At 42.6% G+C, this 14,945-nt stretch overlaps 1 protein-coding gene across 2 annotated transcripts in view; it reads left to right on the top strand.

Moving 5' to 3' along the window:
* Positions 1-14,945, top strand: part of USP13 (ubiquitin specific peptidase 13) — a 118,381-nt gene that overhangs the window by 78,510 nt on the left and 24,926 nt on the right. For both annotated transcript variants that reach the window (XM_054713755.1, XM_054713756.1), the window contains 5 exons: positions 2,319-2,493; positions 8,986-9,074; positions 11,488-11,610; positions 12,889-12,915; positions 14,084-14,227. In XM_054713755.1, coding sequence (XP_054569730.1) covers positions 2,319-2,493; positions 8,986-9,074; positions 11,488-11,610; positions 12,889-12,915; positions 14,084-14,227 — 558 coding nt within the window. The remainder of the gene's footprint in view (positions 1-2,318; positions 2,494-8,985; positions 9,075-11,487; positions 11,611-12,888; positions 12,916-14,083; positions 14,228-14,945) is intronic.

Here is a 14,945-nt window from a genome sequence, read left to right on the forward strand (position 1 = left end):
CATAAGCTGTGCTATGAAGTCTGAGGGAAATGATCAGAACTGCATTTTTTAAAAAAATCTTTATTGTTGAAAGTATTACACATGCCCTCTTCCCCCCATTGACCCCCTCCATCCCGCCTCCATCCCAGGCCTTCACCACCCTATTGTCTGTGTCCGTGGGTTATGCACATATGCATACAAGGTCTTTGGTTGATTACCTCCCCCCCTCCCTTCCCTCTGAGATTCCACACTCTAGAACTGCATTTTTTGATGTGAGACATTCAAGCAGCAGCCTCTTGATGTAGTCTCTTGATATAATCCAGCTTCGGCATCCGCGTTTTCTGGTCCCTCTTTATAGACGATGCAGTGCTACAGGCGCCAGGCCCTTTGGAGGGGCCCCCAGGCTTCGGAGGCAGGAAGAAGGCGGAGATATTGCCGCCAGGCTGGGGTCTGAGGGGCAGGTTCCTTCAGGCTGTCTAATCTGGTTCTCCCCAAGCAGAACGACACATGATATTACTTAGAATTCACTTATTCGAAGCAGAAAAAGGCAAAATATGTGCTAGGTTGCTTCTCTCCTATGAATGGGTCATTTCTGTGAAGTCCAACAGCTTCATGCGTACTCTGTGTGTGTGTGTGTGTGTGTGTGTGTGTGTGTGTGTGTGGTCACTTTATTGTGCTAATTGGAAAGTGATGATTCTGATGGTTTCAAGGTAAAATGATTTCCATTTTCTATAAGCTCCTGCAGCTTGTCACCCGTTTTTACAGTTTTACCCTTTATCAGGGATAGAAATGAGGGTGAGGGCGTGCGGTTTGTTTCCTTTTTAGAACTAGGCTTCATTGCTTTCTCCTGCCGACCTCGGGGATACTGACTCACATGTTCTGCTCGGTTCTCTGATCCTGTCTGACTCGCTGTTCATAATTTGTGAGTGGTAATTATTTTGTTCACAAAGGAGACTGATCATTTAGCCTCTGGACATTGAGAACACCAAACGCCAACATCCTAGATATGAGCACATTGTAAACTGATGTTGGACTGGAAGGTGAATTTTAAAATCATAGTCAGGCCCGGGTGCAGTGGCTCAGTGGTTGAGCATCAACCTATGAACCAGGAGGTCACAGTTGGATTCCCGGTCAGGGTACATGCCCAGGTTGTGGGCTTGATCACCCATCGGCAGGAGGCGCCTGATCAATGATTCTCTCTCATCGTTGATGTTTCTATCTCTCGTTCCCTCTTACTTCCTCTCTGGAAAAAAAAAATCATAGTCAGATGTGTTTAAGAGAACACCTAAGTACATACACTGAGTGGCCAGATTATTCTGATATCTGAACGCATAATAATCTGGTCACTCAGTGTATATCCTATATAATAAAAGGCTAATATGAAAATTGTCCCCTCTACCAGGAGTTCAACCATCAGGCAGGCCGGCCAACCGCCCATATCCCCTCCCCCTGGCCAGGCTGGCCGGACCCCACCCATGCAAGAATTCATGCACCGGGCCTGCGTTCAGTGATCGTAATAATCTGGCCACTCAGTGTATGTATGCCTAAAAACAGGATTGGGAGTGATTTATTTGTTTTTTAACACAAAAGGAATTCCCAGAAAGGCCCGTTCAAAATCTGTATAACATTTTGACTTGCAGGTGTTTTCCAAGAGCTGATCGGCTGACCTTGGGAAGGTCACAGTGTGCTCACTTCTTTTTTCCTTGGCGTTTAACCACTCAGCAGGGGAAGTGTAGAAAGGCCTTCTGGGTTGGTTACTCTACTGTCTGAGGTGCTGAGTAACCTGACCCGGGAGTTGTTTTGGCAATGCCAATACCACAGGCTGTGTGCTGTGGGCAACTGTGGTCCTTATGGCTCCTTTTGCTCCGTGGCCCACACCCTCTATGGCCTCTAATCACTGAGAAGGGCCTGGGAAGAGGTGAGCCCTTGGGTTCCCTTCAGTGTGAAATTCTCTGTGTGAAGACTTTGTGATGGGAGGGTGGCATTCGGTTAAACCAGCCTTGACCTCTGGACAAATGCCAGACCAGGATCAAGCATCACTTACATCGCACACGTGATCTAAACCTCTCATCTAGGTCAGAGTTCACAGTTTCCTCCCGTTAGTCTCAAAGGGGAACAGGCAAACAAATAGGAATGGCTCGATGCAGCCTGTCAGCGCTACTATAAAGACACCCCAAAAACAAGCGCTCTGCATGCTTTTCCCATCGGGAAGGGCTGCACGTAAGCAACCCTGCCCCAGGCCAGTAGCCTTCAGCGAAGGCTGTCCAAAGGGGGTGTTTTCCGTTTTGAGAAGATAAGAGCGATCGCAAAGACCTTAATTTGCTTGCTCTTTTTCTCAGATGAACTGATCGCCTACGAGTTAACGAGAAGGGAAGCGGAAGCAAACAGAAGACCCCTTCCTGAATTGGTTCGTGCCAAGATACCATTTAGTGCCTGCCTCCAGGCCTTTTCTGAACCAGAAAACGTGGATGATTTCTGGAGCAGTGCCCTACAGGCAAAGTCTGCGGGTGTGAAGTAAGTGTGTGTGTGTGTGTGTGTGTGTGTGTGTACATGCCCGCGTGCACATGCGTGTGCTTATTTGGTGGTGGTGAATAGGGAGGCGGCCTTGAGCGGTGGGAACAGGGGTAAGGGAGAGGTGGTAGGGTATTGTATGAGTCTGCGCATGCTTGCTCATGTGTGGTGAGATAGGATTATGATTCACGCAACCTTGGATGTTATACACCTCACTTGTATGAGACCTGTCCAATAAAACAGGTATACACTCTATATATTATGTGCTAGGGAGGGAATGCTTTCTTTTTTGAAAAGCCAGGTTGTGGTTTATCCTCTATTAAGAATTTGCTTTTTATTTTTTTGCCAAGAATGTGTACCCAAGAACCTTCCCCCCCATGGCAAGAGTGATATGAATGAAATTGCAAAAATACTTATGACTGTCTCTAATGTTTAAACTCCACTGTGATTGATTTTAACCCATAATTAAATATTTGGCTTAAACTTGGTTGAGTGTGTTTCTACCTGGAGGCCAGGGGTCTCGGGGCCCCTCAAAGTGGCTCTAGAGGCGCCTGAGTGCGTTCAGATGAGCTGCTCGGGACTTAGGCAGGAGGCGTTCTAGGTCCACATTGTCAGCCTCGTCAGCTACATAAACATTTCTTTCTTCAGTTGACACCTTAGTTAATTTTATACAGTGAAGTCCTTGCTGACACACTTTATATAACTGGAAAAAGAGTACTTATAGTGGCAAAAATGAGAGGAAATCTGAAAGTCTGGCTCTGGAGTTCCCCTACTTTTAGATTTTCTTTGGCCATTTTTATTCTAGGCTATGTTTGAGCTCTAGTTGATGGAAAGGGGAGTGGAATATGGAAGAGCTACTGCTGGCTGTTTTTATCTCAACCTCAAGTAGCAGTCAAACTTAAATCACATATTCTCTGTGACAGCCATCTCTCAGGATTTCTGTTTTAGATGATTGACCTCATATAACAAAAATGGGAAAACAGAAAGAATTTATTTCAAAAGCTAAAAAAGGCCACATTTAAAAAAATAATTTAAAAAGGGGTCTTCATATCCAAATGAGGATTAATAATAGTTCATTCAGTTATCAATTATCCATTGCAGCATAAGTTTTCATCCTAGGATTGTTCTGTTTTGGTGTGTGTGTGTGTGTATGCGCGCGTGCGCCACGTGCGCGTGCGCCCACGCATGGCCGTACATCTGTCCTTGCAGATAATAGCTGGTATGTCAAACATCGGTATTCACTGCATTGCAACTTGGAGACAGCTTTGGGGCAGTTAGATATCTATACATAATAGTAGTGGTAGAAACAATTTCTTTAGTTATTTCACCCCAGCTTTACTGACATATAATGGACATATTATATTGTGTAAGTTTAAGGTGTACAACATGTTGACTTGATTCTTTTTTTTTTTTTTTTACTTTAAGTATTGATAAAAGGCTGAAGATTCCTCAAACAGTTATCCTTTACTCTTTGTGCTTTAATTCTGACTCTGTGTGGGAGGTGGAAGTGATCCAGGGCCCGGCAGCCTAGGAAGCCCTCAGCTCAGGTGTGAGCTGCAGAGTGTTCTTCAGAAAAGTGGATTCGAGTCTTAGAAGCACAGGGTGTGACGTACTCCCTGGGCCTGCAGGAAGGAGACTCTGAGCACTTGGAAAAGGCCCATCTTTAAAATGGGCATGGAAGGCATTAGCTTTCCACAGACATGGAGCCTCTGACCTCTGGGCTAGTGGTCACTTCCCAGCTAATATTCTACTCCAGGGCAAAGTCACCGCCCAGTGTCCTTCTCCCACCTCCAATGGAGGAACGATGCTTGCAGACCTGATTTTCTCTTCACATACTACTAAGACTTAGTTGTAGGCCAAGCATGTCAAACTCGTGGGCCGTAGGCCACATGCCATGTTTATTTGGCCCGTGTTAGCCTTTGAGTTTGACATGCTTGTTGTAGGCAGTGCTAACATCACTATCTAGAACCCCTGAGGAGGGTTTCTGCTTGCTCTAGTCCTATCCAGTAACAGTAGATATTAAACGTGTTTTCCTTTTTCTCCATCTTTTACATATACACATACTCTTATATACATGAAAACAATACTGGATGTATTATAATTGTTAATAATTGAAAATTGGTCTTTGTGGGGAAGGAGAAAACAGTGCTGTAGGGTAATAAAGCAACTATCTTTTTTATTGCATATTAATCATTCCAGGTCATGTGTTAAGCTCTTCCCATCAATTATATTTAGTCTTTTTAGTACTACCATATTTTCCTGCGTATAAGACGACTTTTTAACCCAGGAAAATCTTCTATACACCCAGTCATCTTATACGCTGGAAAATACAGTATTATGAGGTAGGTACCATTATTCTCATTTTACAGATGAAGAAATAAAAGGAGAAGTAATTGGCCAGTAAGTAGCAGACTGGGGACTCATTCAGGTTGATTGACTTCAAAGTTTAAACTCTTAATTTTCCCGGGTTATATAATACTAGAGGCCCGATGCATGAAATTCGTGCAGGGGAGGGGTCCCTCATCCTGGCTTGCACCCTCTCGCAATCCGGGACCCCTGGGGGATGTCCAACTGCTGGTTTAGCCCCGATCCTGCAGGGATCCCTGCGGGATCAGGCATAAACTGGAAGTTGGACATCCCTCTCACAATTCGGGACCGCTGGCTCCTAACCACTCTCCTGCCTGCCTGCCTAATTACCCCTAGCCACTCTGCCTGCTTGCCTGATCACCCCTAACCACTCTGCCTGCCTGATCACCCATAACCCTTCGCCTGCCTGCCTGATAGCCTCTAACCACTTGCCTGCCTGCCTGATTGCCCCTAACTGCTTCTGCCTGCCTGCCTGATCACCCCTAACTGCTCACCTGTTTGCCTAATTTCTCCTAACTGCCTCTGCCTTGGCCCCTGCCACAGCAGCTTCATCCAGAAGGATGTCTGGAAGGTCTTTCGGCTGTCCAGTCTAATTAGCATATTATCCTTTTATTATTATAGATAGTGCCCCATCTCCCTCGTCATGCTTGCTTATACATACCCCCTTATGATCTTTAAGTAGCCTTGCTTATTTCTTATTATGCCTTATCATGTTTCCAATATTAGTTTTGGGGAAACCAGTTCAGTGGGTTCCTAAAAGATTTTTTTTTCTTTTTTCCAGCAATATAGGCTATAACTCAGACACTGTCTCTTTATGATGTCAATCTGGGGCCTTGAACTTTTCTTGTTGTTAGACCCAGGGTCTGAAAGTCCAGGAAGAGGCAAATGAAGTCCGAAGGATCTTGGTAGATCATGAGTCAGTATGGACCAGATATAAACCCTTTCCTTAAATGGTCCTGAACAGACAGTGTTGGGAAGAATATTAGTGTTTGAAATTTCATTCACTCAGCAAATACTGTCACTCACCTAGTGTGTTCTAGGAGATGAGTTGAATAAACCTAGCCCTCAAGCAGCTCACAGATTAAAGGTCTATAGAGAGCGTTTTCACATGAACTTTATCATTTATGAAGAGACAGGCACGCTGTGGGGCTGCAGGACTCAAACGTTAGGTGGACAGGTGGCAGTGAATCCCCAGTGTTGAACCTACTGGTCTGTGACTTTGGGCAAGTGACCTCACTCACCTCCTTAAACCCCTGTTTCCTTATCTGTGAACTGAGGATAATAATAGTGCTTTCCTTACAGGGTTAAGGGAGGGTTAAGGTGAAATAAGCCACGTAAAGTGCTTTGCACAGTGCCTGGCCCAGAGTAAATATATGCTGTAATCATCATTACAGTTATTTTTATCTTTCCCTTTTATTTTTGCCTTAGATTATACAATTTGAGAGTGGTTGAATAATTACCATATTTTTACCATACTTAATGGAAAGGATTGGATTGTTTTTGCTTTCTTTTTTCTTTTTTAGTTGTCAGGTTTTTAATATAGTAGACAATCTTAATTTTGGGGACAGGAGGCAGCTTTTATTTTTTTTTAACAAGGTTTACACAATATTTTTGCCTTAATTGTAATTAATGAACAATTGATATATATTTTAATATATATTTTTTTGTGATTTCAGAGAGGAAGGGGAGAGAGAGAGAGAGAGAGTGAGAGAGAGAGAGAGAGAGTCATTGATCAGCTGCCTCCTGCATGCCCCACACCGGGGATCGAGCCTGCAACCCGGGCATGTGCCCTGACTGGGAATTGAACTGTGACCTTCTGGTTCATAGATCGACGCTCAACCACTGAGCCGTGCCGACTGTCAACAATTGATATATTTTAAATAATGATAATAGGTTGACAATAGACAACAGTAACGAGGTTAGACACTGTTCTAAGCATTTTACATGTCTTAGCTCATTTTATTTCCTTATATATATTTAACCATTACTACATGTGTGATTCGACTTGAGACTTGTGGAGCTTACAAAGATGAATAAAAAATATTTACCCAACAGGGCAAATATAATGTGGACATCATCTAACTGCTTTCTGCTACTCTTAGATGGGTAGTTACTCATAAGAATGTTAAATTATGCTCTGCTCCCCTAACCCTGTCCCCTGTCCATGGTAATACTTACCAGCTGATACTTCACCCAGACATGGACCACAGAGCAACTACAAGAGCCTGGGGGCTCCTCAACCACATTTCAGAAATCGTTGATTTATTAATGACTTTTTCTTGATTTCACTGTTATATATTTTTCAGATTGGAAGCCAATGTGGTAAGAGAAAAAGGCCTGAGAAGTTACATTTTTACATTAGTTAAACATATCAGATGGAGTTTCTTGGTTTTTGGTGCAATTGAGGACTTGGCTATAATTAAGTAAGAATGGTGTTTATTACTGCCTCTCAGAAATAGGAAAACTTAATTAGAGATAATATGTAATTCCTGGAGAGTGAACCAGGGTCATAATAGATCCATTCCTTAGGATGGTTAAGCTCCAGTTTTTTGTTTTTTGTTTTTTGAAGAGCTTCCTTATGTTATTGCCTGGTCCCCTCTGCCATAACTGTGATGGAGAATTTGAGATGAAGAGCAGTGACATTTCACCTCAGGCAAAATACAGGTCATTGACACATTGAGTCATGTCCAAGGCCTCATGGAGTCTAGCTCTTTCATGACAAAATGATCATATTAATTCCTTAGGTATAGATAGTGGTACATTCTAGTGTGTCAAGCGGTTTCACATACTTTTATGAACATTGCACAGTCCTAGCCGGTAGATATTACTAATAAATCCATTTTGTAGATATGAAAAAATGGAGCCTCAGGGAGGGTCTGTGATTTGCTCAAATTTGGAGTGAATTAAGTAGCATATTCAGGACCCACCAGAGTTCAGCTCTTTTTGGGCAGTGCTCTGTCTCTGTACTGCGACTTCTCTTCTGCACTAGGGGGCAGCAGTGATTTGCATTTGTTTTCTGAATTCTGGGAGAATACAGTCCAGGTAGAAGGCACTCACTTAGATTTGGAAAGTGGAGTTTCCAGACAGGCTCTTCTAGAATTTTTTGTTTTAGCTATGGTACCTGTCTACAGCTCATTTTATTTTTTACATATACCTACCACATTCACATTGACACTGAAATAGAAATGATTGTTACAACTAAGATGATAAATATTGAGAGAATGAGCTGGAACCAGGGTATGAATTAGGTGTGCACATTGAATAGTCTGTGCATAAAGTTGCCAAACTCAATTCCAGGCAATTCAGCCTTTCTTACCCATAATATATATATCTCTAGGATCTGTGTGACCTTGGATTTAGGTGCAGTAGTATGTTAATGAGGCCCTGGCATTTCCAACAGTCAACCTCAACAAAAGCTCCAAAGACCCCTCCTATGCCAACTTTGTGCTGTAAGATAGCGATTCTCGGTGGGACCGGAGGCGGGAGTGTGTCAGGATTGCTTGGGGAGCTTTTACAAACCCCATATACAAACACATAATACAAAAGGTAAAGGAGTTAAAAAGTACAATTTGGTAGTTACAAAACAGTCACAGGGGTGTAAAATACAGCACAGGGAATATAGCCATTAATATTGTAATAACTTTGTCTGGTGCCAGGTGGGTACTTGAAGTATTAGGGGGAACACTTTGTAAAATATGTGATTATCTAACCACTCTGCTGTACACCTGAAACTAATGTAAAATAATACTGAATGTAAAAAAAACCCCACATAATGCATTCATGTCCTCACACACCTACAAATGTATGTACTAAATTTCATCAAGGGTTTTAGAGAAAACTGGTTGAAAAGCATTTTTCAGAAATATATAAGGCCACAGCAAAGTAAAAGTAATAATTTGGCAATGGGTCCAAAGTCATTCTCAAAGGACAGCATTCTCGCACGTTCATAAAAAGGCCAGGATGAATGAGCAGGAGTGGCTGAGTGTGTGCGCTTACGTCTGTCTGCTGTTCCTGCACTTGGCCCAGGCGCGGACTGAAGGTGTGCCTCGGACAAAGGTGATGCTTCATGAACTGTGCTCACAATCCTGACTGTCTGTTTCACTGATACAATCCCCTTGTGTTTCCCAGAACATCTCGCTTTGCCTCATTCCCTGAATACTTGGTAGTGCAGATAAAGAAGTTCACTTTTGGTCTTGACTGGGTTCCCAAAAAATTTGGTAGGTATCTTGTGCATGCTTTTGCTTAAAACATCAAATTAACCATTTAAAAAACATGGCATGTGAAAGAGCCATGAGTGGTTGGCTACCGGAAAGTTCCATTTCATTCTTTTTCCACTATTCCCATCTTTCTCTTTTGAATCAGAGTATCTGATAAGCACCGATGATAAAATTGGCACCCCTCGAATAATGGGGTCTGGCATGAGTGGACCCTAGGAGTGAAACAGGACCCCCACATAATCAATAAATAGTGCGTCCCAAACGTTGCAGTGCATACAGATTACCTGGGGATCTTGGTAAATGCAGATGCTGATTCAGCAGGTCTGAAGTGGGGTTTGGGATTCATAATTTCTTCTTTTTTTAAAATATATATTTGATTGATTTCAGAGAGGAAGGGAGAGGGAGAGAGAGATAGAAACATCAATGATGAGAGAGAATCATTGATCGGCTGCCTCCTGCATGCCCCCACTGGGGACCGAGCCCGCAACCCAAGCATGTGCCCTTGACCAGAATCGAACCTAGGACCCTTCAGTCTGTAGGCCAATGCTCTATCCACTGAGCCAAATCGGCTAGGGCAATTTCTTCTTTTTTAAGTCATTAAATACTATGTTTTATTTTTTACTTGTATTTATTGATTATTGTTTTTTATTGAGTTTATTGGGGTGACATTGGTTAATTAAATTATACAGGTTTCAGGGGTATAATTCTATAATACATCATCTGTATCATGTATTGTGTGTTCACCACGTCAAGTCAAGCCTCCTTCGTGGCATAGAAGGAGGTCCAGTTTTATCCTCTTTGTTTTTTCAAGCCAGTACCTCAGACTGTTTGCCAGTGTTTTAAATTTTTTATGTTTTTGAGCACTTAAAAAAAAAAAAAAACAACCACTCAGGCTTTACACTGGTTAATTAAGCACTTATCTGCTCGTCTGGAGGGAATGGGTAAAAAGAATGGAAAATCGGCTGGAGTGATTTCCCAGAACTGTCCAGCCTTACTAGTTTACATAGCATAGCACCTGTTTGACGTTATGCCGGGCTGTGACTGATTCTCTGGCAGATTTTTACTCTTCCTGTGGAATGATTTTGTGGGCAGGGAGGAGGGCAGAGGGCAGGATGCTCATCACGTAGCCTTTCCTCCGTGGATCTGAGAAGAACCTGGGAAAAAACTGACTTCTAAAGGCTTTGCACTGTTTTGGACATAGTGTTCTTATTTTTCTTTGTTCTTGGAATTCCTAGAAAGGAACAAAAATCCAGATAAGATTTCATAGACTTGCTGAATTTAAAGGAGTTCCAAAGCTTTCTTTAATGAACCTGAATTTTTCTGCTGAGGAACAATTGTATTGATTTTGTAGATCAGACATTATGTTTGTTTTTGCTGTCCTCTAAGATTGCAAACTTTTTTAAAACTAAGCTTTTTCTTTGGGTGGTTGTTTTAAAGTAGGATTGATATACCTGGCATCAAAATGGGATTGGGGGATCCTATGTTCAGGTTCTGTTTGCTAGCCCAAGACACACACCCTATAATAATTTGAACCCATTTATTATTATATCTGAATATCTGCAATACTAAATCTCAACAGGATATTAGACTGATAAATTTTGTATGTTAGTCAACACAAGAACAACTGAACTGAGAAGCTAAAAAATGTACCCAGGACTTGAGAGTCAACTCATTTATTTAAAACTTCACTTGTTATTTATTACCTTAGTTAAATCACATTACTCATCATGATCTGAGAAAACGCACCAACTAGGGGTTACAAACTCACATGTCCAATGAGGACAGGGTGATAACGTAAATTAAAGAAATGGGATGGGTATAAGAGACATGTAGCTAGCTATCTTGGTCTTTCTTCGGTATTCCCCTTTGAATAAAGACATGGATTAGAAAAACATTTTTCTACTGTAAGAATCAGAACAGCACAGATATGAGGCCCAGGGTCATGGGGGCAGTAGGAAGTGGCGAGGTCTGTGACAGACTGTCACAGAGGGCACCCATATGAGAAAGTGCTACAGTTTTGTTTTCAAAATAAGCTGGAAATCCGCATTTCTACATTAAAATCTTGGATTTAAGAGTTGGAATTTTTTTTTGCTGAAAAAAAAAATTTTAAACACATCACACAGAAAGCTTCTGGGCTACAAATGGTCTATGGGTGTCGGTGTGTGACCCCTGGCTTATTCCACTTGTTCTTGTTCAGTGTGAAATCCGGCCACCCTCTGCACTTTCCCCTGGTTCTCCGCTAAAATCTAATCGGTCTTGACGAGTCTGCTGGCCCAGTGATTACTCCGGGGAACGGCAAAGCTTCCCTTAGCTCTGCTTAGACATGTGCATGTAGAGTCAGTGGTGCTGATTTTAGGAGGTGATTGTGAGATTTTTGGAGAATCCAGTGTATGTAATCGTTCTCATTTTGCAGATGTTTCTATTGATATGCCAGACCTACTTGATATCAGCCATCTCCGAGCCAGGGGGTTACAGCCAGGAGAGGAGGAACTTCCGGACATCAGCCCCCCCATCGTCATTCCTGATGACTCAAAAGGTATCACCTTCAGGAGGACATTCTCTACCCCTCCCGCTACCCTAGTCTGCTGGAATAGTCACTTTTCTCCCACCATTCTGCTGTGCCTTGGCTGCCTTCCTCTCATGTAACCCACCATAGGCACACAGAAGTGAGGCCTGGATGCAACCGTAAACTTAAAATAGATGTGGGAAGAGGCACAGACCCATCTCAAGTAGTTGAAAGGGATCTGTGGCAACAGAGGGCAGCCAAGCTCCAGGAAGTTTTTAGATTATGTTGCCTATGGCTTTACCTTCTTCTCTCCACTTCCCCAAATGGACGTGTAGGGGAGGAAGAGGGTGTTTTCAGTAGGCTCCTGGTCTAGGGGAGCTGTGTCATTCTCGGAATACCTTTGGACAACCGGAAGGGGACATTCAACTGTGTGTGTTGGTTTTAAACATCTGGCCCACATCTCACCTTCCCAACTTCCTCACTGCTTCATAGCAAGAGAGTGGTTTGAGTTTCTCTTTCACTCTCTGAATGATAAGTCATTCATTGATCATAATGCTTCACTTTTGAAGGGAAAAGGATGTGCAAAAAATAGTTGCCTCACCTTTGTGGTTCCAAGGACAGTGCTGAAAAATCTTGGTTCCATGATTCGCTCATTTATTCTGATGAAACCAGTTTCATTCTGGCTTTGTTTGCTCACCTGTTTACTGTTCACCTCCTTAAAGAGTTGATTAAGTGGAATAACTCATAGTGATAGAGCACTGTAGGTCCCTCTACCAAAGGCCTTTCATCACATGAGCAGCGAATGTTATTAGTGACCTAATTTGAGTGCACAAGGAGGGTAAGGTGAATCCAAGAGGAGCAAGACAGGATTCCAGATAGGCATCTTGTCCCATAGTTCTCTAATGCTAATCAAATGTGAAAGCACAGAGTGTGGAGAGACCTGTACGTGGGACGTTCGGTGTTATGGGTACAGGTGATTCTTGAAAGGAATTCAAGAAAGAAGAGATCAGTATGAATATCACAGAAGGACAAGCTGGCTTATTAGCACGGCTCCTGCTTTCTCTGAGGCTCTTAATAGAATCATTGGCTTGTAATTACATAGAGTTTTTAGAAATACAGGGAGAGAACTAGATTTAGTTCATTATGATGATAACCAGGCACCATGTTTTATCTGCTCTAAATGCCTGACACCTGGTATTTCCCCTCCTCACTGTAATAACTTTATGTTGGTCAGGTGGGGGTGGTCTTTCTCTAAAAACACTTTGCCATGGTTTGGTCTCATTTTATTCCCTCTTCCTTAATTTCCAGATCGCCTGATGAACCAACTGATAGACCGTATGTATCTTTTGAAAAATTTCCTAGTGTCTTACAATGGTTGTTGGCCTGACACAACCAGGGGGTTGAGTAGAAGGGCATTGTTCTGTACATGTGTATATATAGCTTTTCCTCAGTGGAAATGATTCTTTGTCTGCAAGTTGAGGTAGCAAATGTAAACCAGTGACAATGGGGGTTAAGCGTCCCTGTAGCTCACGAGAGTGACCATTAGCATGAGAGCGAACCAGCCCTGGGTTGGAAAATTGGGCTCTGCCATTCATGACTGTGTGACCCAGAATCATTTACTTAACTTCTCTGAGCCTGTTTCCTCATGAATGAATGGGGGGCATTTCTTTCTTCTCTGGCCACATGAGGAGGCCTCTTCTTGCAATGAGAGGACAGTAGCCAGTCACCTTTTTGCTCCTGATGCTGGACACATAATGAAGACGCACGTCTGGCATGATATGGTAGTATTAATACTCTCAAGGCTGTTAGTGTCATTGGATTGTGTGTTAATTTTATAGCTTTTTATTTCCTTTAATCTTGTGGGAGCTGATATTCTTGGTTTTCTAAAAAAAAATTAAGAATACACTATTTATACTAAGTATTTAAATAATAATTAGGAGAAAGAGGGAGTGTTTAGCACTAAATACACTGAATATTTTTGTCTACAAAGCCTTTCTGGAGATGAACTATTGTTAACATTTGTGCTCTCCATTTCCCAGAATTGATTACTTCCTTTGATTGCTGATATGCCTAAAGGCCTGCTATAGCTTCCCGTGAGATTTAAGGAACAGCCTTTTTGACCTGTAGATAATGCTTTTCTCTTCCAATTTCAGTCCTAGGAGAGGCTGCTGTAGAGGTCTTGAGCATGATCTGAGAGGCTGACATGGTTCTGGGAATACACTAAATCTCTCCATACAAAATTAGAGAATTGTTTTTCAGTGCTTGGGTTGACCAGGTGATCATCATGATTCCTATTGAGGGCAAAGCTTTAGGTCAACTCAACTCAAGTAATTTAATATTTGGATGGCTTCAAATGAAACAAATAAAACCAAGTTAAACCACCATTTGTACACCTAACAAAATAGCACTTTCTTTGGATAGCAGGTGGATAAAGGGGTGAAGAGTCGCTAAGACAGGAAGGTAGTTACCTTTTTACACCAGAATGTCCTGCTGTGCTCTGTAGCCTCAGACATCGATGAGTCATCGGTGATGCAGCTGGCCGAGATGGGCTTCCCTCTAGAAGCGTGTCGGAAGGCTGTGTACTTTACTGGAAATATGGGAGCCGAGGTGGCCTTCAACTGGATCATTGTTCACATGGAGGAGCCAGGTAGGTGGTCGGAAATGGAATGACTTTCGAGTCTGATGCAGAACTCAGTGATGTTAACTAAGCCTTGGTCCTTCCATACCCTCCAGATCTGTTCCCCAAATGAGTTTTTAGCTCACAGTCTGCTGCAGTGTGTGTGTGTGTGTGTGTGTGTGTGTGTGTGTGTATGTGTGTGTGTGTGTGTGTGGGCTGCCTTTGCCTGTGGAGCCAAGTCACAGTGTTTGTCTTTCCTCTTATTTTTAAGTAATATCTTGGTTGAGATATAATTCAGACCACTGGAAAGATGTGGGATATACTTCTACCGAGGAGAGGATGAAGACTTGAAATAGACAAGTGTGCGTGAAGACATGAGCCTGTCATACAAATGGAAACATACAGGATTTTTTGTGTATCGTTCCCCTCACTTAGCATAATGCTTTTAAGGTTCATTTATGTTGTAGCGTATATCAGCATTTCATTTCTTCTTATGACTGAATAATATTTTACTGTATAGACACACTGCATTTTATTTATCCTTTTACTAGCGGCCCGATGCATGAAACTCATGCAAGAGTAGGCCTTCCTTCCCCCATCTTCTGGCACCGGCTTCCCTCCAGCACCCGGGACCCAGGCTTTCCTCACAGCCTGGCTTCGTCTGGAAGGTCATCCAGAAGGATGCCCAGTCTAATGAGCATATTATGCTTTTATTATTATAGATCAGTTGATGGCCACTTGGGTTGTT

This window comes from Eptesicus fuscus, chromosome 3, assembly GCF_027574615.1.
Source record: "Eptesicus fuscus isolate TK198812 chromosome 3, DD_ASM_mEF_20220401, whole genome shotgun sequence".
NCBI classification, from domain to species: Eukaryota; Metazoa; Chordata; class Mammalia; order Chiroptera; family Vespertilionidae; genus Eptesicus; species Eptesicus fuscus.